This window comes from Hemitrygon akajei, chromosome 1, assembly GCF_048418815.1.
Source record: "Hemitrygon akajei chromosome 1, sHemAka1.3, whole genome shotgun sequence".
Taxonomy (NCBI): domain Eukaryota; kingdom Metazoa; phylum Chordata; class Chondrichthyes; order Myliobatiformes; family Dasyatidae; genus Hemitrygon; species Hemitrygon akajei.
In genome coordinates this window covers 46,239,754-46,265,227 of record NC_133124.1, presented here as the reverse complement: position 1 = coordinate 46,265,227, position 25,474 = coordinate 46,239,754, and the positions used below count along the sequence as shown (strand labels likewise).

General features: G+C 40.1%; 1 protein-coding gene across 4 annotated transcripts in view; it reads right to left on the bottom strand.

The window, feature by feature from the left end:
• Positions 1–25,474, bottom strand: part of rb1cc1 (RB1-inducible coiled-coil 1) — a 193,999-nt gene that overhangs the window by 107,668 nt on the left and 60,857 nt on the right. For all 4 annotated transcript variants that reach the window (XM_073042482.1, XM_073042490.1, XM_073042499.1 and 1 more), the window contains 5 exons: positions 21,534–21,718; positions 15,409–15,595; positions 15,234–15,315; positions 8,051–8,115; positions 1,945–2,048 (listed from right to left, as the gene is read on the bottom strand). In XM_073042482.1, coding sequence (XP_072898583.1) covers positions 1,945–2,048; positions 8,051–8,115; positions 15,234–15,315; positions 15,409–15,595; positions 21,534–21,718 — 623 coding nt within the window. The remainder of the gene's footprint in view (positions 1–1,944; positions 2,049–8,050; positions 8,116–15,233; positions 15,316–15,408; positions 15,596–21,533; positions 21,719–25,474) is intronic.

The window sequence follows — 25,474 nt, the reverse complement described above, 5'->3', positions numbered from 1 at the left end:
TATTCTTTTAATAAATTTAATCCCAAAGCACTGAAAATTGTAGCCTTCTGAAAATAATGAATGCATATAAATGACAGCACATTGCCATTAAGAATACATGGCTTACTGAACTCATATACACGAGATTCATTTTTAAAACCTATACTTTTGTTTTTTCCTTTCATCTGTTAGATTTATCATGCTCTATGGTTTGTTCCAATTCTAGGCCTGGCCTAGAAATTTAAATAATTCAACCACTTATTGACAGGGAGATGGTAGAAAGCTTAAATGCTAGTTAAACAAAACCAGGTTACCAAGCAAAGGAAGAAAATGTTCTCAGACTTAACATTCTCAATGATTTTAATTTTGCAAGAGAAAGATGCCTTTTAAAAATAATGCAATCTATTTTCAAATTGAGCAGAGTGATTACGGAACAAGTAGTATTAGGTAAAACATGAATGCCTAAGAATAAATACAGTCAGCCCTCCTTATCCGCGGATTCAACCAACCGTGGATCGGGAAAACCCCAAAGTTCTCTCTTCAGCACTCGTTGTTTGAGCATGTACAGACTTTTTTCCCTTGTCATTATTCCCTAAACAATACAGTATAACAACTATTTCCATAGCATTTACATTGTATTAGATACTATAAGTAATCTAGAAATGATTTAAAGTACCGGCAGTCTTTAAGTTGGATTTGTACGCAAGTCGGAACAGGTACATCTGGTATTATTTAGCCTCAGTCAGTCAAACATTTGTCCTAGTATATAGCATATATTTTACCTTTCTATGCATATAAAACACTGAAGAACTATATGTATTTTAATAATTAAACCACTGCATTGCTTAGTAATAATTGTAGTTTTCATCAGGGCAGGGCCTTTCACATGCTCCATTATTCTCACTTTATCCTTTAAAATTGTTCCGATCATTGACCGACTGTAGCCTAAAGTTTTTCCAATGATCGATGGCATTTCACCTCTTTCCGATCACTTTATTATTTCCACTTTATTTTCAATTGTGATCATTTTCCGTCAACGGAACAGAAACACTGCAGATTCAGCAGCAGGTGAGGTGGCGGGGCTGAGCTCCCCCGGGTCCTAAAGTCCACCCGCATTAAGACAGATTAAATGCAGTTCGGAGTTCCCCTGGGTCCTAAAATCCACCTGCACCGAGACAAGTTACATAAGGGACTTGAGCATCCAGAGTTTTTGGTATCCATGGGGGGTGGGGGTGTCCCAGAACCAATCCCCTGTGGATAAGGAGGGCCGAATGCACTACTACTGAAGTTGCAACACAACTCTCATCCCAAAACTAATATATTTAACGCTCTTCAAAATTATACTGTATGCAATAATATAATCATTTCATAACTGCCTATATCCAAATAAATTGCAACACAAGCAAAACATTCCTTTCATCCTGATTAGCAGAGTGCTGGCGTGGGGGGGGGGATGTTGGCATATCTAAAAAATATCCCAATACTGCAAATAGTCAGAATTGAGAATTCAGATACTATTATGCTCAAATGCGAAGTTTTCTGCCCCATTAAAAAATTACTACTGTAACAATTCTCCTTTAAAATTCTCCTAAAGAATACAATTTTATAAAATGCACTCATGACTCAGGGTACTTAAGAGGCCTGTCATATTCAGCTGGTAATGTTAGAGCTTTTTTTCATTAAAGTCACAGTTCAATCAAATCAGATAGGACCGCATTCTTCAATGGCTTCAGTTACAAAACTATTTTTAAAAAGGAAATTTCCATTTCTATCACACTTTAAAGATAATCTGAACTCATTCAAGTACCTTGAACGCTATAAAAGAATAAAACTGGTGCATATAATCACAGTATGTATATGAAAGTAATATTTTGTTTCTAAGGTTTTATACAAAGGATCAACACTCTAGGTCTTCATATTTGGATTGTTTTGCATCAAGCTCGAAGTACTCAATGTGCAAGTTACCTGAGAAATGGCTGAACTTCTGAGGGGCAACACGACTGCAGAAACTGCAAATCAGTCAAGGATACATCAGGAAGCTCAAAATCAAACATACGAGGCTTGTGAGTCTGCAACAGTTAAAGTTAATAACTTAAATTAATAATTTAGTGCTGTTAATGATTCATAGAACATAGAACACTACAGCACAGTACAGGCCCTTCAGCCCTCCATGTTGTACCGACCCATATAATCCTTAAAAAAAAGTACTAAACCCACACTACCCCATAACCCCCCATTTTTCTTCCATCCATGTGCCTGTCCAAGAGGCTCTTAAATACCCCTAATGTTTTAGCCTTCACCACCATCCCTGGCAAGTCATTCCAGGCACTAACAACCCTCTGTGTAAAAAACTTACCCCTGATGTCTCCCCTAAACTTCCCTCCCTTAATTTTGTACATATGCCCTCTTGTGTTTGCTATTAGTGTCCTGGGAAACAGGTACTGACTATCCACCCTATCTATGCCTCTCATAATCTTGTAGACCTCTATCAAGTCCCCTCTCATTCTTCTACGCTCCAAAGACAAAAGTCCCAGCTCTGCTAACCTTGTCTACTGCCCTAGGAAGTTATGCCACTGCTTTCTGCACCTGGGTTGGGTTTTGAATCTTGCAAGAAGCATTGGGGAACTCTGTTAATGTCATGAGGGCATGACTTTTGTTGCTGGGGGGGAGAGTGTAAGGGATTTCTTATGTTACTGTGTATGTTATTCAAAATGGCTTCTTTGTTAAGTAAAAGTAGGAATGCTTCTTTGTTATGGTAACTGGTGAGAGAGTGCTTTCTCTCGCAGAGCACTCTCACAGCTTGTTTGGGTTATAATTACTGATAATGAGAATTGTATTCATTTGTTAACCAATTGGGATAGATGTTATTCTTTCTTGTGGGCCTGTGAGCGGTTGTTGTGTGGGCTTTTAGGGAGTTGGAGAGGAGATGGCGAGGAAGGTGGAGGGTGCTGGATGCGCTCTGGTCGACCACCGAGGGTGGTCTCAGGCACGCGGGTCGTGGAGGTCGGAGGAGATCAAATAGCGGACCGAAGACTTCGGTGGTTGAGCTCCAATGATTGTGCACTACCGTAGATTCCGGACTACAGAGCGCACCTGATTAAAAGCCGCAGGCTCTAATTTTAGAAATAAAATCAATTTTTTAATTGTAAAGGCCGCACCGGATTTTAGGCCGCACCGCTACTTTTAAATATACATACGTATCGGTAACACAAATTACGTTGCATATACTTTTTTACTGAACAGCACGAACAACATTCCAATATCTCCTAGCGACTGGTAAAAATATATATACTGCAGCCTACCAGGAAAAGTTATTGATCGACTTTAACTTAAAAGCAGCGTTTTCGCTCGGGTCTGACGCGCTTGCGTAACGCGATCGGGTCTAATCGGGTCTGACGCGCTTGCGTAACGCGATCGGGTCTAATCGGGTCTGACGCGCTTGCGTAACACGATCGGGTCTAATCGGGTCTGATGCGCTCGGGTCTGACGCGCTTGCGTAACGCGATCGGGTCTGACGCGCTTGCGTAACGCGATCGGGTCTAATCGGGTCTGACGCGCTCGGGTCTTGCTTTTCTTCGAGTATTTTCCATGTTGATGAGGGTGAGTACAAATGACTGATTTACAATAATTTAATTGTGAAAGTGCGCTTGATTTATCGTACAATTTCATTGGACCTCTGTGAACTACTCATCAATTTTATTGGTCTACTGTTACGAGGCAAAATGTTTACGAGGCGGCATGAAAAAAAACCATGTATTAGCCGCTCTGGATTATAGGCCGCAGAGTTCAAAGCTGTCCAAAATGTGGGAAAGAAGTAGCGGCTTATAATCTGGAATCTACGGTAGTTGACTGAACCCTGTTAAGTTCTGGCGCCTTTCCTTTCTTTTCTTTCATATATATTGTATCGCTATTAATCACTTAGTTCTAGTAAGATTTATAAACAGTATTCTGTAAACGTACATGGTGTGCGGTTTGATACTGTGTGTGAGAGTTTGTATTAGTGTATGAGTTAAGTATTGTATGTAATTAGTTTTGCTACAATAAGTGTATGGGACATTGGACAAATGTTGAATTTCCCCATGGGGATGAAAAAAGTATCTATCTATTTCACAGAATCCACGTATATGGGAGGAGCGGTTGGGCGGGTGGACTAATTTTCCCCTAGACATACACCAGCCAATCACGTGAGCATTACACTTGCTTCATATGACTTGTTCTCCAAACCAAGCAACATCCTGGTAAATCTCCTCTGCACCCTCTCCATAGCTTCCACATCCTTCCTATAATGAGGTGACCAGAATTGAACACAATATTCTAAGTGCAGCCTCACTCATGAGCTAACTATGATGGCTTCTTACATATGGAGTTTTTTTTAAGTGGAAGAAATGGGAGTATCTTAATCTGTGCTAGAATTGCTGTAAGTTTTATAAAACACTTTTCGGAAGAGAAATAATGTAATTTCTAAATAAAAGACAAAAAGTTAAGCTACTGTCACATAGAAAAATTTAAAGACTTGTTAGGTGTAGATCTGCTAGGGATGAGATCTCATATTTTGTCTTAACAATCTTTGCCAAGCTCCCAGCAGTTGACGAGATAACTAGCCTCCATTAACACTGACAATCAGAGACTGGCCCTCATGGTCTGCAAGATACATGTAGAAAGCTTTTAGGCTGCAAGATACAGGAGAAGTAGTATGCCATTTAGCCCATCAAGTCTGCTCCACCATTTTATCATGGCTGATCCATTTGCCCCCTCAACCCCAATCTCCTACCTTCTCCCCATACCCTTTCTTATCAAGAATCTATCAACCTCTACCTTAACTATACCCAATGACTTGGCCTTCACAGGCACCCGTGGCAACAAATTCCAGATTCACCATTCCCTGGCTAAGGAAATTCCTCATCTCTGTTCTAAAAGGACGCCTCTCTCTTTGGAGGCTGTGTTCTCTGGTCTTAGACTCCCTCACCCCAGGAAACATCTTCTCCACATGCACTCTATCGAGGCCTTTCACCATTAGATAGGTTTTATTGAAGTTACTCCTCACTCTTCTGAATTCTAGTGAGTAGAGGCCCAGAGCCATCAAACTCTCCTCGTATGAAAAATCTTTTAATCCAGGAATCATTTTTGTTATCATCCTTTGAACCCACTCACGTCAACAAGTTGTTTCTTAAATAAGGGCCCAAAACCTCTCAAACAGTCCAAGTGAGGCCTCACCTGTGCTTTATAAAGCCTCAACATTACATCTTGGCTTTAATATTCTAGTTCTCTCAAAATGAATGTCAACATCACATTTGCCTTCCTCAACACCAACTCAACTTGCAAATGAACCATTAGTGAATCCTGCACGAGGATTCCCAAGTCCTTTGCACCTCAGATTTTCGAATTTTCTCTACTTAGAAAATTGTATACCCTTTTATTTCTTCTATTAAAGTGTATGACCATATACTTCATGACACTGTATTCCTTCTACCACTTCTTTGCGCCCATTCTCCTAATCTATCCAAATCCTTCTATAACCGCTCTACTTCCTCTAAATTACCTGCCCTCCACCTATTTTTGTATTGTCTGCAAACTTAGCCAAAAAGCCACAATTCTGTCATCGAAGTCATTGACATATTATGTAAAAAGCAATCCCAACAGAAACCCCTGGGGAACACCACTAGCAGCCAACCAGAAAAGATTCTTTATTCCCAGTCTTTGCTTCCTACCAATCAGCCAATGCTCTATCCATGCTAGTGCTTTTCCTGTAATACCATGGGCTCTGACTTGGAAAGTAGCCTTATGTATGGCACCTTGTCAAAAGCCTTCTGAAAATCCAAATACATAACATCTATTAATTCCCTTTTCACTTTTCTGCTTGTCATTTCTTCAAAGCATTCCAACAGATTTGTCAGGCAAGATTTTCTCTTAAGGAAACCATGCTAACCATGACTCATTTTATCATGTGCCTCCAAGTAACCCAAAACCACAACCTTAACAATAAACTCCGACATCTTTCTAAACAATGAAGTCAGACTAACTGGCAAATAATTTCCTTTCTTCTACCTCTCTCCCTTCTTGTGACATGTGCAATTTTCCATCCTCCCAGAACCACACCAAGATCAATTGCTTCTTAAAGGATCATTACTAATTCCTCCACAATCTCTTCAGCCACCTTTTTCAGAACCTCATGACATATACCATCTGGTGCAGGTGACTTATCTACCTTCAGACCAGTTTTCCAAGAACCTCTCCCTAGTAATGGTAACTTCACACATTTCAGTCTGCTGACCCACTTGAACTTCTGGTATACTGCTAGTATCCCCCACAGTGAAGACTGAAGCAAAATACTTATTCAGCTTGTCTGCCATTTCCATGAACCCCGTTACTACCTCTCCAGCATCGTTTTCCAGTGGTCCAATATCTACTCTCGCCTCTCTTTTACACTATATCTGAAGAAACTTTTGGTATCCTCTAATATTATTGGCCAACTTACCTTGGTATTGCATTTTTTTACTTCTTTATGACTTTTTTTATGTTGCCTTCTACTGATTTTTTTTTAAAGCTTCACAATCCTCCAACTTCTCCCCAATTTTTGCTCTTTTATAGGCCCTCTCTTTGGCTTTTATTTTGGCTTTGACATCTCTTTACAGCCACAGTGGTGTCATTCTGCCTTTAGCATACTTCTTCCTCGTTGGAATGTATATATGCTGCACCTTCTGAATTGCTCCCAGAAATCCCAGTCATTGCTACTCTGCTATCATCCCTGCCTGTGCTTTTTTCCCCTATCAATTTTGGCCAGCTCCTCTCATACCTTTAATTTCCTTTACTCCACTGTAATACAGATACACATCTGACTGTTGCTTTGCCTTCTCAAACTGGATGGTGAATTTCACCATATTACGATCACTTGCCCCAAAGGGTTCTTTTACCTTAAGCTGTCTAATCAATTCCAGTTCATTGCACAACACCCAATTCAGAACAGCTGATCCCCTTGTGGGCTCAATCATGAGCTGCTCCTTAAAAGTCATCTGATAGGCATTCTAGAAATTACCCCTCTTGGGATACAGCACCAACCTGATTTTCCCAATCTACCCACATATTGAAATCACCTATGACTATTGTAACATTGCCCTTTTGGCACGCATTTTCTATCTCCCATTGTAATTTGTAGACCACATCTTTACTACTGTTTGGAAGTCTGTATTTAGCACCCCTCTCTTCACACTTGCAGTTCCTTAGCTCTACCCACAACAACCGAGAACCCTCTGACCCTATGTTATTCCCTTCTAATGAATTGATTTCATTTTTTACTATCAATTACACCTTCCCCTCCGCCTTCCTGTCTGCCCTTTCGATACAATGTGCATCCTTAGACATTAAGCTCCCAACTATAATCTTCCTTCAGCCACGATTCATGGTGCCCACAACATCATGCATGCCAATTAACTGTGCTACAAGTTAATCTCCCTTATTCCGGATACTTCTTCCTTTGTAACAGAGAAGGCAGAGTTGTCTTGGTGAATTAAGTGTCATTTACTCACAGCACATATAAGGAATTGAGAGCAGTACCAACACTTATTGATATTGTTATAAATGTTCAATTTCAGAACAATTTAACACACAAAAATTATACTTCAGCAACACACCCAAAATGCTGAGTACCTCATATCTATACTTCAGTAACAAAAGCTTAGGAAGGAAATACCATCCAAGGGGGGCATATTCTTAGCATAATTAACACTACTAGCGAATAGTAGAGCTGAGAATGCGGAGTCTTATTTAATTTAAAGGAAAAATAAAATAGGTAGTAATTTTCCCAGATTCCATGATAAATAAAGAAAATGCTTCTCCAAATTGTTGATTAGCTTAAGTACTCATTTAGGATCTACATAACCCATTCTGTATTCATTAATGCCTCTATGACTAAATATTAAAAAGCTCAACTTGCAAGTTGAGGGAAAAAATTCTTAAATAGTCTTAAATTATGACATTAAAAGTGAGTACTTAAATGGTTATAATTTAAATATATAAATCATAAAAATCACTGAAAGGAGGTAGCGATATAATAAATGCAATATTTTATACATACACAAAATGATGATGGTGGCCAAGAGTCAAGTCCCTTAAACAAGCGATTTCTAAGAAATGATCTTCCTGCAGAAAAAAGCCTCAGTATAAATATACAGTTTACAGATAATAACTTTCGAAGAGGTGCAGTTTATGTAAAAGGAAACAACCATAGGCCAAGTTGCCCTCAATAGTAAAATAATTCATGGTACTTCATTGAAATATTATCAAGTGCAAGTTAAATTTGTGATTAAGAGAGATGGCAAAAGATTTTAAAAAAGATTACCCTAAAAGAAGAATGAAGCATAGAGAAGCAGAGGTGTAAAGGGGGGTATATCAGATCATTCTATTATATCAGTGCTTTTGTAGTTGAAGAATCCATTAACATCAATCAATTAGGACGTTCAGAGCCACATTTAAAATACATGCCAGTACCTTAAAAATTATATACTGTAAAAAAGTAAAACCTAGAAAGTGAGAGTAAAGAAAAAGCCAAGAATGAAGTCTGTGGCTAGAGAATAAAGTTTACCAATTGGACTGAGTGTAATGATTGCCATCTTTTCCAAGTATAACGTAAATTTACCAAACTGCATATACGTCGCTATATACAACCGAGAGATTTGTTTTCTTGCGAACATATTCAGTAAATCCAATAAACATAATAGAATCAAATAAAGACCAATAGGATAGACAAAACAACCGACATGCAAAGGACAAAAAAGAAAAAGGTAACAACAATAATAATAAATAAGCAAAAATATTGAGAATATGAGATGAAGAGCTGTTGAAAGTGAGTCTGTAGGTTGTGGGTACAGTTCAGTGACGGGATGAGTAAAGTTCAAAGTAAATTTATTATCAAAGTATATAATATATATATCACCATATACTACACTGCACTTCATCTTCTTGTGGGCATACTCAAATTCATAATAATAACCATAATAAAGTCAATGAAAGACCACACCCCAACTTGGGCATTCGAGTGTGCAAAAACAACAAACGCTGCAAATGCAAAAAGAAATAATAATAAATAAGCAACAAATATTGAGAACATGTGATGAACAGCCCTTGAAAGTGAGTCCATTGGTTGTAGGAACATTTCAATGATGTGGCAAGTGGAGTTACCCCCTTTGATTCAAGAGCCTGATGGTTGAGGGGTAATAACTGTTCCTGAACCTGGTGCTGCAAGTCCTGAGACTCCTGTACCTTCTTCTTAATGGCAACAGCGAGAAGCGAGCATGTCCTGGGTGGAAGAGGTCTCTGATGATGGGTGCTACTTTCTTGTGACAGTGTTTCACGTAGATGTGCCCAGTGGTGGGGAGAGCTTTACCCATGATGGATTGGGCCATATCTAGTACTTTTTGAAGTATTTTCTGTTTAATGATATTGGTGTTTCCACACCAGGCTTTGACGTTGCCATTCAATAAACTCTCCACTACACGTCAATAGAATCTAGTCAAAATTTTAGATGTCACACTGAAACTTCGCGAACTCCAAAGGAACTAGAGGCGCTACCATGCATTCCTCATAACTGCACTTGTGTGCTGGCCCCTGGACAGGTCCTCTGAAATGATAATGCTGAGAAATTTAAGTTTGCAGACCCTCTTCACCTCCGATTCCCCCAACGAGGACTGGCTTATGGATCTCTGGTTTCCTCCTCTTGAAGAGAATAATCAACTCCTTGGTCTTGCTGACATTGAGTAAGAGGTTATTGTCGTGGCACCACTCAGCCCAGATTTCCAATCTGCCTCCTATATGTTGATACATCATCCTTTTGATTTGGCCTACGCAGGGGTGTCACGAGCAAACTCGAATATGGCATTGGAGCTCAGCTTAGCCTCAGAGTCATAAGTATAAAGTGAGTAGAGCAGGGAGGTAAGGACACAGCCCTGTGGTGCACCTCTCCCAATAGAGGTTGTGGAGGAGATGTTGTTGCTAGCCCAAACTGACTGGGGACTGCAATGAGGAAAGCGATGATCCAATTGCACAAGGAGGTACTGGGATCAAGGTTTTGAAGCTTATTGATTATTTTTGAGGATATTGTTGTATTGAATGCTGAACTGCAGTCTATAAAGAGCATCTTGATGTATGCACCTTTGCTGTCAAGATGTTCCAGGGTTGAGTGAAGAGCCATTGAAGTGGCACTTGCTGTGGACGTGTTGCTCTGTTGGGCAAATTGGAGTGGATGGGTCTGAGTTACTTGTCAGGCAGGAATGAATATGCTTCATCACTGTGGATGTAAGTGCAACCAAATGATAATCATTGAGGCAGGTTACCATGTTCTTCTTAGGCACTTTTACAATTGAAGCCTGCTTGAAGCAGGTGGATATCGCAGAATACTAAAGCGGAAGGTTAAAGATCTCAGTAAACACTACAGCCAGATACCCCATCTGGGCTGAATGCTTTTCATGGGTTCGCCCTCCTGAAAGCTGCTCTCACATCAGACCCAGACTGAAATACAAGATTATTGTGGGCTATAAGAGTTTGTGATGGTTCCTCCATGTTTTGATTGTCAAAGTAAAGCATAGAAGCTCATCTGGAAGTGAAGCCCTGTTGTCGCACAAGTCATTTGATTTAACTTTATAAAAGGTACTAGCATTCAAGCGTGGCTTTAACCAGTGAGTATCCTTCGTTGATTCATGTTTAGTCTATGGTGCCACTTTGCCCATGAGATGGTTTTCCAGAGATTGTAGCTGGACTTCTTGTAACTTTCTTGGTCACCAGACTGGAATGCCTCTGATCTGGTCTCCATGAAATTGTGGATTTCATGGTTCATCCAGGACTTCTGTTTGGGGAAGACAATGATCTTGTGGGGACACACTCTGTGTTATCCCCTCTGGTTCAAGAGTCTGATGGTTGAGAAGTACTAACTGTTCCTGAACCTGGTAGTGTGGATCCTGAGGCTTCTGTACCTTCTTCCTGATGGCAGATTACATGATGGAAGAACTTAAGGTGGAGGGATATATGGGAGGCAGGGTTTAAGGGTCGGCATAACATTGTGGGCCGAATGGCCTGTACTGTGCTGTATTGTTCTATGTTCTATATGATGAAACTAATCCCATTTACCACTAACGCTACTGACAAAAGTGGAACAAATTAAGCAAAGGACCATGTAGCTGAACAACACACAAGTACAATAGCAAGCCAATGGAGAAAAGGGAGCTAGTGGGATGCTGGTTGCAGGATAAGTTGGAGGGAGTGAAAATGTCAAATAGCATTTCTGTTGCTATTATTCACAAAATCTTGGTGGAAGTGCTCTATAAAATTCTCCAACTCCATTCATGCAAATAACCATTTGGCAAAGTAACACAGGCTAAACGGTCTTCATATGTTGCCATTTACACTGTCTCCTGCTGCATCTTGTCTGCAAAGTTTAAAAGAGGCGAGTGGGAGCAATCAGCACATTTTTGCAAGCCACAGATCCAAGATGCTGGATTGCGCAAAATTAGGTACTTGGCAAAGGCCAATAGAAAAACAAAGATTAGATTTAAGTGGAGCAGTCATTTTGTGAATGGAGTGGGGAGACTGTGGCTAATCAAGGCTTCAGCAAAGAAACGCACAAGCCTTAGGTAGATATTTTTGTTATTCATTCTTTCTTCCTGTTTGCACATTTAGAGCAGAGGAAATGTCAGACAGCATACTGAAATGTTTCTCTTGCGGAATGTGAGAATGCAGATACCTCCAATATCCCTGATGACTATAACTGCAAGAAGTCCATCCGGCTGCAGCTTCTACATATCCTGACAAGGAGCTGGAGATGGAATTGGATGAACTCCAGATCATTCAGGAGGCTGAGGGGTTGATAAAAGACAGGAACTGCTATTGAGGTAGCTACACCCAAGGTGTAGGCCATAGCTAACTTGGTGACTGTCATGAGTAGGGAAAAGAGGATAGGCAGCCAGTGCAAGATACCCATGTGGCCATTCCCCTCAACAGGTATACTGCTTTGGATCTATGGGGAGGGGGTAAGGGGGGAGATATGACCTCAAAGGAAAGCCACAGTGGTCAGGTCTCTGACTGAGGATGAGAAAGGGGGTGGGTGAAGAGGCGGCGAACTAGAGCAACAGAAAGAAGGGTTGTGGATGAGAATGAGATTACTGGATGGTTTGTTGCCTCCCAGTGCCAGGGTCACAAACGTTTCGGATTGAGATATGGGAGGTTGAGCAGCCAAAGGTCATGGTCCACATCGGTACCAATGACATGGGTAGGAAGTCCTGCAAAGAGAATTCAAGAAATTAGGTGCCAAGATAAAGGTCATAAACCCAGGATCGTGATCTCAGGTTTGATACCTGTGGCACATGCTAGTGAGACCAGAATCTGAAAATCATGGCTAAGGAGTTGGTGTAGGAGGGACGGCTTCAGATTTTTGGATCATAGGGCTCTCTTCCAGGGAAGGCAGGACCTGTACAGAAGGGATGGTTTGCACCTGAAATGGAGGGCTCTAACATCCTGGCAGAAAGGTTTGTTAATACTGAATGGGACAGGGTTCAAGCTAGAGTTGCGGTGGGGGAGGGAGGGGTGGAGGTAGGAATCAGAGCACCAGAATAGATAATGGAGTGGTTGTGGAGAAATATGTTATTAAGCCTACATGCAATGTCAGAAATCAAAACGTTGAGCATAGTGGGACTAATGTTCTGAAATGTGTAAATTTCAATGCAAAGGATATTGCAGGAAAAGGCAGATGAGTTCAGGGCATGGAATTATGACATTGTAGCCATTAGTGAGACTTAGTTGCAGGAGGAGCAGGATCGCCAGCTCAATGTTCCAGGGTTCCATTGTTTTAGATGCAATGGAGCGGGATGGATTAAAGGGGAAGGTGTGGCATTTCTAGTCGGAGAAAATGTCACTGCAGCGTTCAGACAGGACAGACTGGAGAGCTCACCTATTGAGACTTTATGAGTAGAAATGAGGAATAAGAAAGGTATGATCACATTTCCAGGATTATATCATTGACTACTCAACAGTCCATGGGATTTAGAGGAGAAAATTTGTAGACAGATTGCAGACTGTTGCAAGAAACATAAGGTTATGATAGTAGGCGATTTTAACTTTCCTCATATTGGCTGGGACTCTAATACTGTAAAACTGCTGAATGAGACAGTGTCAAGTCTGTTTAGGAAAGTTTCCTTAATCAGTACATAGACATCCCAACGAGAGACGGTGCAATGCCAGATCTCATGTTAGGGAATGAGACAAGGCAGGTGACAAAAGTTCGTGCAGTGGAACACCTTGCAACTAGTGATCACAAAGCCATTAGTTTCAATACAATTATGGAGAAGGATAAATTAAGATTCTATATTGGAGAAAGGGCAATGTTGATGGTATCAGGATCTGGCAAGTGTGGATGGAGACAGCTTGTTTTCAGGCAAAGGTGTACTTAGTAAGTGGGAAGCCTTCAAAAGTGAAATATTTAGAGTACAGAGTTTGTTTCTGTTAGAAGAAATAATTTCTGCTATTCTGTTAGAATAAACAAAAGGTTTATGGAACCTTGGTTTTAATGAGATATTGGTTAAGATTTTTTAAAAAAGGAGTTGCATAGCAGGTATAGGCAGGTAGGAACAAATGAGGTACTTATGGAGTACAAGAAATGCAAAAAAACACTTAAGGAGGAAATCAGGACAGCTAAAAGCATGAGGTTGCTCTAGCAGACAAGGTGAAGGAGAATCCTAAGATATATTAAAAGCAAATGGATGGTAAATGACAAAATTGGTCCTCTGGAAGATCAGAGTAGCAATTTATGCACATAGCTGAAAGAGATGGGGGAGATCTTAAATGGATTTTTTAGCATCTATATTTACTCAGGAGACAGACAACGGATCTATTGATGTTAGCAATGCAGCAGTGGGGTCATGGACCCTATACAGATTACAGAGGAGCTGTCTGCTGTCTTCAGGCAAATTAGTGTAGATAAATTGCTAAGGACTGACAAGGTCTTCCCTCAGACCCTGTGGGTAGCTAGTGCATAAATTTCTGGGGCCCTAGCAATGATACTTAAAACCTTTTTAGCCACGGGTGAGGTGCCGGAGGATTGCAGAATAGCAAATGTTGTTTCGTTCTTAAATAAAGGCTCTAAGAATTAGCCAAGAAACTGTAGATGGGTGAGCACGACATCAGTAATGGGAAAGTTATTGGAAGGTATTCTCAGAGACCAGATATACAAGTATTTGGGTAGGTAGGGACTGATTAGGAACAGTGAACATGGATTTCAGCTTTCTAGCTTATATGAATACTCTCAGGTAAGGAAATTCTACTACAGTGCAAGACAATAACAACAGAGATTAGAGTCTGCTTAAGTAAGGAAGTTGCAATGAGAGATTTGTCATCCATAAATATATCTCACCTTTTAGCAGGAAATTATGGATCATTGTTTGCAGAAGGGAAAAGAGCATATTTATGGCCTCAATCTTCTCTTGGCAAACAGCAACAAAAATTATAAACAGCTTAGCTCTCAATTAAAATTCTTCACTATCTGAAGTTGTACCACTGCAATAACAGCTAAGTTTGTCAATAACTAATTGCTCTTATATACTATTATTAATAAAAGTAAGATACCGAAGGACATTTCCCCAAAAGTATTATCAAACTAAACAAAAACCATAATAAACAAGCTGTGATCAGGTGACCAAAAGCTTGATTGAAGAGGATCTTTTAAAAAGAGCCTCCTCTGAAGAAATGTAAGCAAAATCCAAGGAGCTTGAATAAGGGAATTCCAAAGGTTACAGCCTGTACAAATGTAGTTACAGAAGATCAATGAAAATTAGGGCTGAGCATTAGATTTGACAAAGTGTGAAATCTTGGACGACTTCAATTAAAGCAGTTTCCTCCCCACTGCTGAAAAGACCTCATTAAGACACTGAAAAAAGAAACATTCAAGAATCAACATATTGCCACGTCAAAAGCTAATTAATACATGTCACTCAACAGAAAAGATCTATTAATTTCTTTAATGGGGTACATAGTAAGGGGTCAGTTGTAAACACAGGCAATTTATTTTTTGCAGGATACTGCGGAAAAGATAAGTGTTGAGCTGCATTTTTCAATCTAAATGCATGTTAAAGCTGTACAAAAACATTCAGAAACAAGGTCAAAAAAATTGCACGCAAAATTGTAATCAAGTTTAAAGTCACAGAAATAAGAAATCATTACTAAATGATAGCTGTCTGGCACAAATTCAATTAATATGGGTAATAACAAAACAAACTTACTAAATAGCTTTCCAAATGATTCTCTCTTAGCTCGCTCTGCTTCATAAAGCTGTTTTCCTTCTTTAACTAGAGCTCCAGCCCACTTTCAAGGAAAAACAAAATTAAGTCATTTTCAAATTCTGTATACACGTGTCAATATTACCTGGCAACTGAAACCTAGAACTGTTCAACATACCTCCCTGTAATGTGTAGTGAACATTTTCCGCCTTACTACTTCCACAACAGCTAGGCAGTACATTTGAGGAACAGTGCTAAGCGCCTCAACGATTCGCACTCTCTCTTGCAGTTCTGTCAGAAGCCGTAGTAAAGCTTGGAGTTTTTCACCATTTTGATCTGCATGCAGCATTACATAACAGCACCACCTGACAAATACATTAACAGAATCAGATTTAATCATTATGTACTTTAAAAAAAATCAAGGGGACAGACCTGTTTGCAACAAGAATGAAGTTAACAAACCCTTCTGGAATGGAATTTCAAACCTAGCTTTCTGTACCGCAAAAATTAAATACCAATATCAGCTACTGTATTGTTCATGTTTTTAGGATTTAAAATATTTTTTGAAGGGTAAAGTGCCAGCTATAACATCAGATCAAGCAAAAGAAGACATTTCTATTTTGTATCTATTTTGTAGATTGGTTAAAATTAAGCAAAAATTATCTTGAAGTACAAGTAAAACAAGATTAGGATTAATGCTTAAAAATTAAAAATGGCAACAATTAGATTCTGCATAGAGTTTTACAACTGTAATGGTCAAGATTCAGCAGCAGGAGGGGATGTAATTACTGGCAGTAATTGACGTTGTTGATACAAGTAATTAACTGAACAAAACATCTTGCTGTGCAAGCTTAGTTTTCATCTGGAATTCTTGTACTTGCACAATAAATATGAAATAATGTGTGCAGCAGGTTAAATTGCTGTAGTACAGAGAAATACAATTAATGCTTCTGGTTCCAATGAAAGGTCATGCCCCGCACTACGACTCCAACCCCACTGCATCAATATGCCCTGGACATGGAACCCACCGCCATCTTCCAGTCCATACCCGACCTTTCCAAATCAGCACAGTGCTTAGATCAATCCACCCTCCCTCAGTTTAGGTGGATGTGCTCCAAACTCCTCTGTTCCAACCTTCCTCCACTTCGCTTGCTCTAACTCAGCCTTCATCTTAAACATGCCTGGACCTCACTCCGGTTTTGCATTGCACCTGCACACCTCAACCTTCAAGTCAGTCTTGCCTTCATTTGCTTCTTTATTGTTTAAGGTGATAGCTTGCCACAATTTTCCATAGAAAAGGTGTTATTAATAAAATATAAAGTTGTATTTGTTTTATAAACTGCCAGTAAGCTATCTTCAATAGCACTATCTTTAAACCACAAGGATTTGGAAGACAGAATTAATGGACAATTTAAAAGCCAGGCCAGATGGACTGAAACGGCAGTTTGTTGGGACTGCAGAGAGGGTCAGTCCGGTTCTGCTCACTGCTCCATGATGTTTACTCCGTGGAATTGAGACTGAGGCTATGTCCTGCTCCAGTCTTCCTGTCTGCAAACTGTACAACGATTTGCCTCGCTATATGATGACCAGAGGCTGAGGCTATGGGCCTGCTCTGGCAGCTCCAGGCTTTGGAGCTGTGGACTCACTTTCACTCTGAATGCTATTGTCTTTATTGTTTACGCAAACACTTGTCTTTATTATAGTTTGCATGAATTGTTTTTTTCTCTCTGGGCATTGCATACTTGTTGGCCTTTTTTAAAATTAGGTTCTTTCAGGTTTCACGTTTTGTTGCTGTCTATAAGCAGACAAATCTCACTGTTGTATAATTTATACATACAGGTGTCCCCCATTTTTCAAACGTTCGCTTTACGACAACTCGTTGTTACAAAAGACCTACATTAGTACCTGTTTTCGCTAACCAAAGAGGATTTTCGCTTTTACGAAAAAAAGACACCCGCCTTATGCGTGTATTTACCCCGAGAAAGACTACAATGACCGTGAAGCCTTGTGTGGGTAGATGTTTGCGCATGCATGTATGTATGTGCGTACGTATGCGTGTAGATTTTTTTCTCCAAATTGATTTTGGCTCGCTGTCTTCCCGATATTGATCAGTGAAACTACACTGTACCTACAATATTTCTACTTTATATAGGGTGTATATTTATCATATCATTCCTGCTTTTACTATATGTTAGTGTTATTTTAGGTTTTATGTGTTATTTGGTATGATTTGGTAGGTTTTTTTTGGGTCTGCGAATGCTCAAAAATTTTTCCCATATAAATGAATGGTAATTGCTTCTTCGCTTTATGACGTTTTGGATTACAAACAGTTTCATAGGAACGCTCTACCTTCAGATTGCGGGGGAAACCTGTACTTTAAAAATAAATGTATTTTGAACTTTGAACAAATCATTGATGTACAACATGAAAAGAAGCAATCCCAACACCAACCCCTGCGGAACATCCTTAGTCACCAGCAGCTTGTTAAGCAGACTTATGTGTGCCATCTTGTCAAAGGGCTTCTGAAATTCCAAGTAAACAACATCCAATGTCTCTTCTTTGTTCATCCTGCTATTTATTTTCTCAAATAATTCCAACAGATTTGTTTGACAAGATTTTTCCCTAAGGAAACTATATTGACTTTGGTCTATTTTATCTTGTGCCTTCAAGTACCCCAAAAGTTCATCCTTAATAATGGAGTTTTCACATCTTTCCAACCACTGAAGTCAAGTTAACTATAATTTCCTTTCTTCTGCCTCCCTCCCTTCTTAAAAAGTGGAGTGATATTAGCAGTTTTCCAGTCCTTTGGAACTAATGCCTCCACAATCTCTTCAGCTACCTCTTTCAGAACCCTTTTGCATAGTTCATCTGGTCCAGGTAATACATCTACCTTCAGAACTTTCAACTTCCCAAGCACCTTCTCCTTATTAATAGCAACTACACTCATTTCTGCCTCAATACTCTTGAATTTCTGGCATACTGCTGGTGTCCTCCACAGTAATTGATGCAATATGCTTAAGTTCATCCACCATCTCATTGTCCCCCATTACTAACTCTCCAGTGTCATTTTCCAGCAGCCCGATATCCACCTTTGCCTCTCTTAACTTTTATATCTGAAAAACAGTTGGTATCCTATTATTTTATTGGCTTTATAGTTCGTCTTTTCTCTTCTTAGATTTTTTTTTAAAGCTACCTTCTGTTGATTAAGATTCCCAATACTGTACTTACTAAGTTTTGTTATATTTAATGTCACCTCCTTTGCTTTTATGCTGTCTTTTGACTTCCCTTGTCAACGACGAATGCCTCATCCTCCCTTTAGAAATCTTTGGGATGTATCTATCTTGCACCTTCCAAATTGCCTCCAGAAACTCCAGCCATTGCAGTTCCGCTGTCATCCCTGCTAGTGTCACCTTCCAGTCAACTTTATCCTGCTCCTCTCTCATGCCCCTGCAATTCCCTTTACTACACTATAATACTGATGTATCTGACTTTATCTTTGCCCTTTCAAAATGCAGGGAAAATTCTATATTATGAACAGTGCCTCCTAACGGTTCCTAATCAGGGAAGCACCCTAATCAAATCTGATTCACTGTACAACACCTGATCCTGAATTGCCTTTCCCCTAGTAGGCTCAACCACAAGCTGCTATAGAAAGTCAACAGTAGAATAGTAATCTTTGGCAGGTAACTTTTAACTACTATGAAAATCCACAAATGTCAAAAGCAGCTATGTGATTTATCACTACTCTGACAGCAAATCGTTGCTCATGATAGGAAACACATCTGAAAATATTTTAGTTTATGGGAAATTTCAACTCAAAACTAAGAAGATTTGAAAAAACTATTTCACAAAACCATTTTCAAAAAAAACCCTGAGACACGTGGAGATCAGTATTCACAGCAGTATAGTAGCTTCACTTATAAAGCTACTGATGTACCAGTGAGAAAAACAATTACGGAAATGTAGGGGTTACTCAAAATGTTTTGGAAAAAAAACTTTCCTACCATGCAGACAGAAAAATCAATAATGGTATAATATTGAACCTAAGGCAATAATGTATAGCCAAGGGCATTAGCATTACTACCTTGTGGCATTCAATTACTTGGTCCACCCTTTCACTTACACCACCCATCTCACTTCCTGATAAAACTGACCTGAAATGTTGATGGTGTTTTTCTGCCCACAACAATTGAGTCACATATCTAGATAATTTGTATCTGGCAGAATAAATATTCCATGATCATAGCCATAAATATCTTTTTCCTGCTCTGCCATCAGATTAAACTACCAACCCACCCATCTGGAATGTGGAAAGAAACCCATGTGGTCATAAGGAGTTCATACAAATTCACACATACCTGAAAAGTTATATAACCTGCCAAAAAGAAGATTGAAATAAGCTCATCTCAGCTTCTAGCCAGATAAGAGTTTATTCATCATATATGCCAGGAAAGCACTCGATCCTGAAGAAGATTCAATTATACCATTCTTTGCTTTGTATCTGATAACCATTTCTCAATCTATATCAACATATTACTTCCATGACTACACCCTCATTGTCACACAAATAATAAATACCCCTAACTTTTCTCCCTCCTCCACACCTACCATCTGCAGGAGCAATGTACACTGCTGTAAATAATTGTACAATGCAACTTAAATAATTATAGAATGGAACTATGCAATACTGTTTAAATTATTCTATCTAGCTGTAATGATGCTGCAAGCTTTTCATGGCATCTGTGTATACAACAATAAACTTGACTTTGGGTTGACTTTGTTCCCTGCAAATAAAAAATGTTTCATCATTTCCTTTGGTACGAAGTCCTTCCATTTCCTAGATTGCAGAAGAGCCTGAAACTTGAACTGAACCAGATACGTAGTTTCTACCATAATCTAGACAACAGTTTGCAACTTCACTTACAGATCATTAATACTACCTATATAGATTCACTTTCCTTTGCTACCAGAACTCTCAATGTCTTTTATATTGTGAAACCTCAACATCTTAATAGCTTTCTAACCTACTTCACAATATCTGAATTATATAGCCTGATATCGTTTCAGTTATGTCTGGTGCAAGGCTCTTGTTCCTTCAATCAGCTTATTTAACTCCCTCAAGCCTCGTCATAATCCTACCTAATTATGCACTTTAAGCAAATTTAGAAATGTGACATTTGCCCCCTTCAGTTAAATCACTGATAAAGATCATGAACAATTGGAGTCTAAGTACTGATCCATGCACTACAAGTTATATAACCTACCAAACTGAGGTAACTTCATTTATTACCATTCATTGTTTTATAATGAAGACCATTTCTCAATCCATATCACTATATTACTTCCATTATACATGTATATCCTCCAACCTTATTGACCAGCCTCTCATGTAAAAGCTTATCAAATATATTTTAAAGATCCAAAAAACCACATTCATTAATTCAAGAGGCTATACACCAAAAAGCAGCGACTAGTGATTAACAGTATCAGCCAAATACAAGGAAATGCAGTGCACACTTGGCAAATCAGCTTTAACGATGTCAGCAAAACAACCCCACTGAGTTCCTCCAGCAGCAACTGTGGGTTAAAAAGAACTGTTAATATTGAGTCGAGACCATGTTTCAGAGTGGTGTCAGCCTCTCATCAAATGTACTAGATTTCCATTTTGTCTACTTAAAATATTCTTACTTAAAACATTTTAAGGAATAAAAATTAGGAACGAGTTTCCTGCTCTCCTCTGATCTCTTAGAGAATTAGTTTCTAGGATTACGAATTCTATCTTTTTAAAAATAAATACATTATTCTGACAGCAAGACCAAGAAAAGAACTAGATAAGCAAAGAAAACATTCAGTAATTAGGTTAAGAGTTCAATACTGATTGATGCCTACTCTGGTCACTGGCTTCCACTTTTTTTTTAAAAAAAAGCCCTTATAAACTAATCTATAAAGGTCTGGAATAAAATGCATTTTCTGCCAAGTAAAGAAAGTCTCTGAGCTAAGGTCATCAACCTGAAGTGGCAGCAGCTTGTTGCTCCATAGATAACCTTTAACTTGCTCAGAATTTTTGCATTTTGCATCAAATTAAGATGTGGAACATTCATGAGAAAAAGTTGTTTTGCACCTTACTTTTCCAAGTTGAATTCTAATTCTTTAACCTCCAAGAGTATAGAACATATTCCCATAGAAAAACTACATGAAAATCACATCCTTCTAACTTTGCAAAATAATTTCACTTTCACACTACCACACTCACAAACTTTCAGAAAATAGACAAAAGAAAACGTCAACACCTGCAGGACTTACTTTAACCGGACTTGCAAGTTGTTTGCAAGTTCCTGCTTAGCAGTGGTACATTTCTGCTTAATATCCAGCAGCTTCTTGTGGTTTGTTAACATGATCATTAACTGATTTGCATGACTCAGGCATAAATCAGGAAGAACAGATGGGTCTTTCAGGTTTTCAGCTCTCTTCTGATTAGCTAAAAATCCCTGTTGGTATAAAATAATGCATTATTAATACAAAAACACTGACATTAAGTTTCATTTGGTTTTTTTTGGTTTGCTTTTCATTCAACTTGGGTATATATTTTTGGTTATTAAAATACTACACTTCAGATGCATCAACATTTTATCTATATAAACTGTGGAGGGGGTGTACGGAAGGGTGTAGAATTTTTCAGTCTCAGGGAAGCTTTGTGATCTTTACAAGATCTTCAAGATTAATAGCCCTAATCTATTTAGATGGGAAGGGAATGCAATAAAACTGATGTGAACTTTAACCATGCTAGAGAGCTTTTAAAATGTTAACAGTTCCAACTTAAGAGCACAGAAATGACAGGCATCAAACTAGATTGCAGTAATTTGCCATTCAGAAAAATCCTAATTAAACACTCATTCAAATTACAAAATAAATCCAGCCCTTTATGTTGAACAAACCGAAAAATAAAGGACACCATTTGTTAAAGGAAACTAGCTCAATGGTTCAGGTATTGCTTATATGTGATCAAGGACTGAATGGACTTCTCTTGTGGACACTCTGCAGTCAGGTTCATTTGTTAGGGGTAGGCTCTTCAGCATTCGGTTCAACATTCAGTCAAGTCTCTGTAATGGCCACAACATCATAGCTCCAAGTACTGATCCACACTTTAGTTCATAATACTCTTTGCATTAAAATAGACACACCTCAAACCATCAGTCTGAGCATGTCCCTTCTCTATCACCTGCCTATCCTCTCTCTCACACTGTCTCCAAGCTTTCTGTATTTGTGAGCCAACCACCTCTTCTTCTGTCTCTTTAGTTTGATTCCCACTCTCCCCAATGGCCTTAGCAAACCTCCCCACCAGGATATTGGTCTCCCTGAGATTCAAGTGCAACCTGTCCTTATTGTACAGGTCACTCCTGCCCAAAAAGAGGATCCAATAATCCAGAAATCTGAATCCCTGCCCCATGCTCTAAACACTCAACCACACATTTATCCTCCACCTCACTCTATTCCTATACTCACTGTCACGTGGCACAGGCAGTAATCCCAAGATGACTACCTTTGTGGCCCTGCTTCTCAACTTCCTTCCTAACTCCCTGTAGTCTACTTTCAGGATCTCCTCCCTTTTCCTGCCTATGTCATCAACACCAATAGGTACCACACACTTTGGCTGTTCTCCTTCCCACTTCAGGATATCGTGGACGTGATCATCCCCGGACTCTGGCACCTGGGAAGCAAACTACCATCCGTGCTTCTTTCCTGCATCCACAGAATCGCCTGTCTGACCCCCTATCTATAGAGTCCCCTATCACTGTTGCCATCCTCTTCCTCTCCCTTCCCTTCTGAGCCACAGGGCCAGACTCTGTGCCAGAGGCGCGGACACTGTTGCTTCCCCTAGGTGGCACCCCCCACGTCACCCCCGCCAATAGTACTCCTCAAGCAGGAGTACTTATTGTCAAGGGGAACAGCCAAGGAGTACTCTCTAGCCTCTGACTCCTGCCCTTCCCACTCCTGACTGTTACCCACTTATCTGTCTCCCCAAGCCTCGGTGTGACTATCTGCCTGTAGCTCCTCTGTATCACCTCCTCACTCTCCCAGACCAGACAAAGGTCATCGAGCTGCAGCTCCAGTTCCCCAACACTGTCTCTAAGGAGCTTTAGCTCGATGCACCTGGCACAGATGTGGCCGTCCGGGAGGCTGGGAATCTCCCAGACTTTCCACATCTGACACCAAGTACAGAACACCAGCCTCACACACATTCTTCCTCTCTGTATTCTACACAGGCAACTTACCTCGCCTTGACCCATTATCGCCAAAGCCCCTTTGAGCTAAAGCCTCCCTACTCTGTCTCCCTCTACTTGACACTCACTCTGTAAAGCTGTCTCTTTTTAAAACTCGTCTCGCTGTTCTCACTGGCTGACATCCACACACTTGCGCAGTTGTGCCCCGATCAAACCGCTGAAGAAATAACATTTCTTAAAGTCAGAGACACGCAGAACATTTGATCACTGTGCCAGCTCTTACAGTCCAAAGCCTTTACCAGCTGTGACTAACCAAGCTCTGCTGTAAATAGTAAACACGAGGAAATCTGCAGATGCTGGAAATTCAAGCAACACACTCAAAATGCTGGTGGAACGCAGCAGGCCAGGCAGCATCTATAGGAAGTACAGTCGACATTTTGGGCCGAGACCCTTTGTCAGGACTAACTGAAAGAGATAGCAAGAGATTTGAAATTGAGAGGGGGAGGGGGGGGGGAGATCTGAAATGATAGGAGAAGACAGGAGGGGGAGGGATGATGCTAAGAGCTGGAAAGTTGATTGGCAAAAGGGATACACAGCTGGAGAAGGGAAAGGATAATGGGATGGGAGGCCTAGGGAGAAAGAAAGGGGAGGGGAAGCACCAGAGGGAGATGGACAGCAGGCAAGGAGTGTCTGTGAGAGGGGCAGAGAGAGAGGGAAAAAAAGGGGGGAAATAATTAATAAGGGGTCAGGTATGTTCATGCCATCAGGTTGGAGACTACCCAGATGGAATATAAATTGTTGTTTCTCCAACCTCAGTGTGGCTTCACCTTGACAGTAGAGGAGGCCATGGTTTGACATATCAGAATGGGAATGGGACATGGAATTAAAAAGGGTGGCCACTGGGAGATCCTGTTTTCTCTGGCGGACAGAGCGTTGTTGTTCAGCGAAACAGTCTCCCAGTCTGCGTCGGATCTCATCAATATATCAGGATAGCTTTTAATTTCTCGCTCACTCCCTCTCACAATCACTCATGGCCTGCTCTCCATCTTGCTCTGGTGCTCCCCTCCCCCTTTCTTTCTCGCTAAGCCTCCCGCCCCATGATCCTCTTCCTTCTCTAGCCTTGTATCCCTTTTGCCAATCAACTTTCCAGCTCTTGGCTTCATTCCTCACCCTTCTGTCTTCTCCTATCATTTCGGATCTCCCTCTCCCCCTCTCAAATCTCTTACAATCTCTTCTTTCAGTTAGTCCTGACGAAGGGTCTCGACCCGAAACTTCGACTGTACTTCTTCCTATAGATGCTGCCTGGCATGCTGCGTTCCACCAGCATTTTATGTGTGTTGCGCCACTTTAAATATACCCAATTTCTTGGCCTCCACGGCTTCTGTGGCAATGACTTCCAGAGATTCTCCACCCTCTGGTTCAAGAAATTCCTCCTCATCTCTGTTCTAAAGGGACATCCTTCTATTCCAAGTCTGGAACCAGAGGGCACAGCCTTGCCCACTATTAGAAACATCCACTCCATATCCACTTTACTGCGGTCTTATAATATTCAGTAGGTTTCAATGAGATCCCCCATTCATTCTTCTACATTTCAAAAACAACAGAGCCAGAGCCAACAAATTCATTAACCCTTTCATCCCCGGAATCATTCTCATAAATATCCTTTCTTTGATAGTGTGAAAATATCCAAATGTGGTCTAATCAAAGCCTTAAAGCCTCAGCAGTACATCCTTGCTTTTATGTTCTATTCCTCTTGAAATGAATGCAAACATTGTATTTGCCTTCCTTTCACTAACTAAGCTTACAAGTTATTAAACTTCAGGGAATTCTGCGCTAGGATTCCCAAATCTTTTTGCACCTCCAATTTCTGAATTTGCTCACCATTGAGAAGATGGCTTATGCCATTATTCCTTCTACCACAGTGCATGAATATATATTCTACCTCCCTTCACTGTATTCCATCTGCTACTTCTTTGCATTCTCTTAATCTGTCCCAAGTCCTTTTGCAGACTCCCTGCTTTC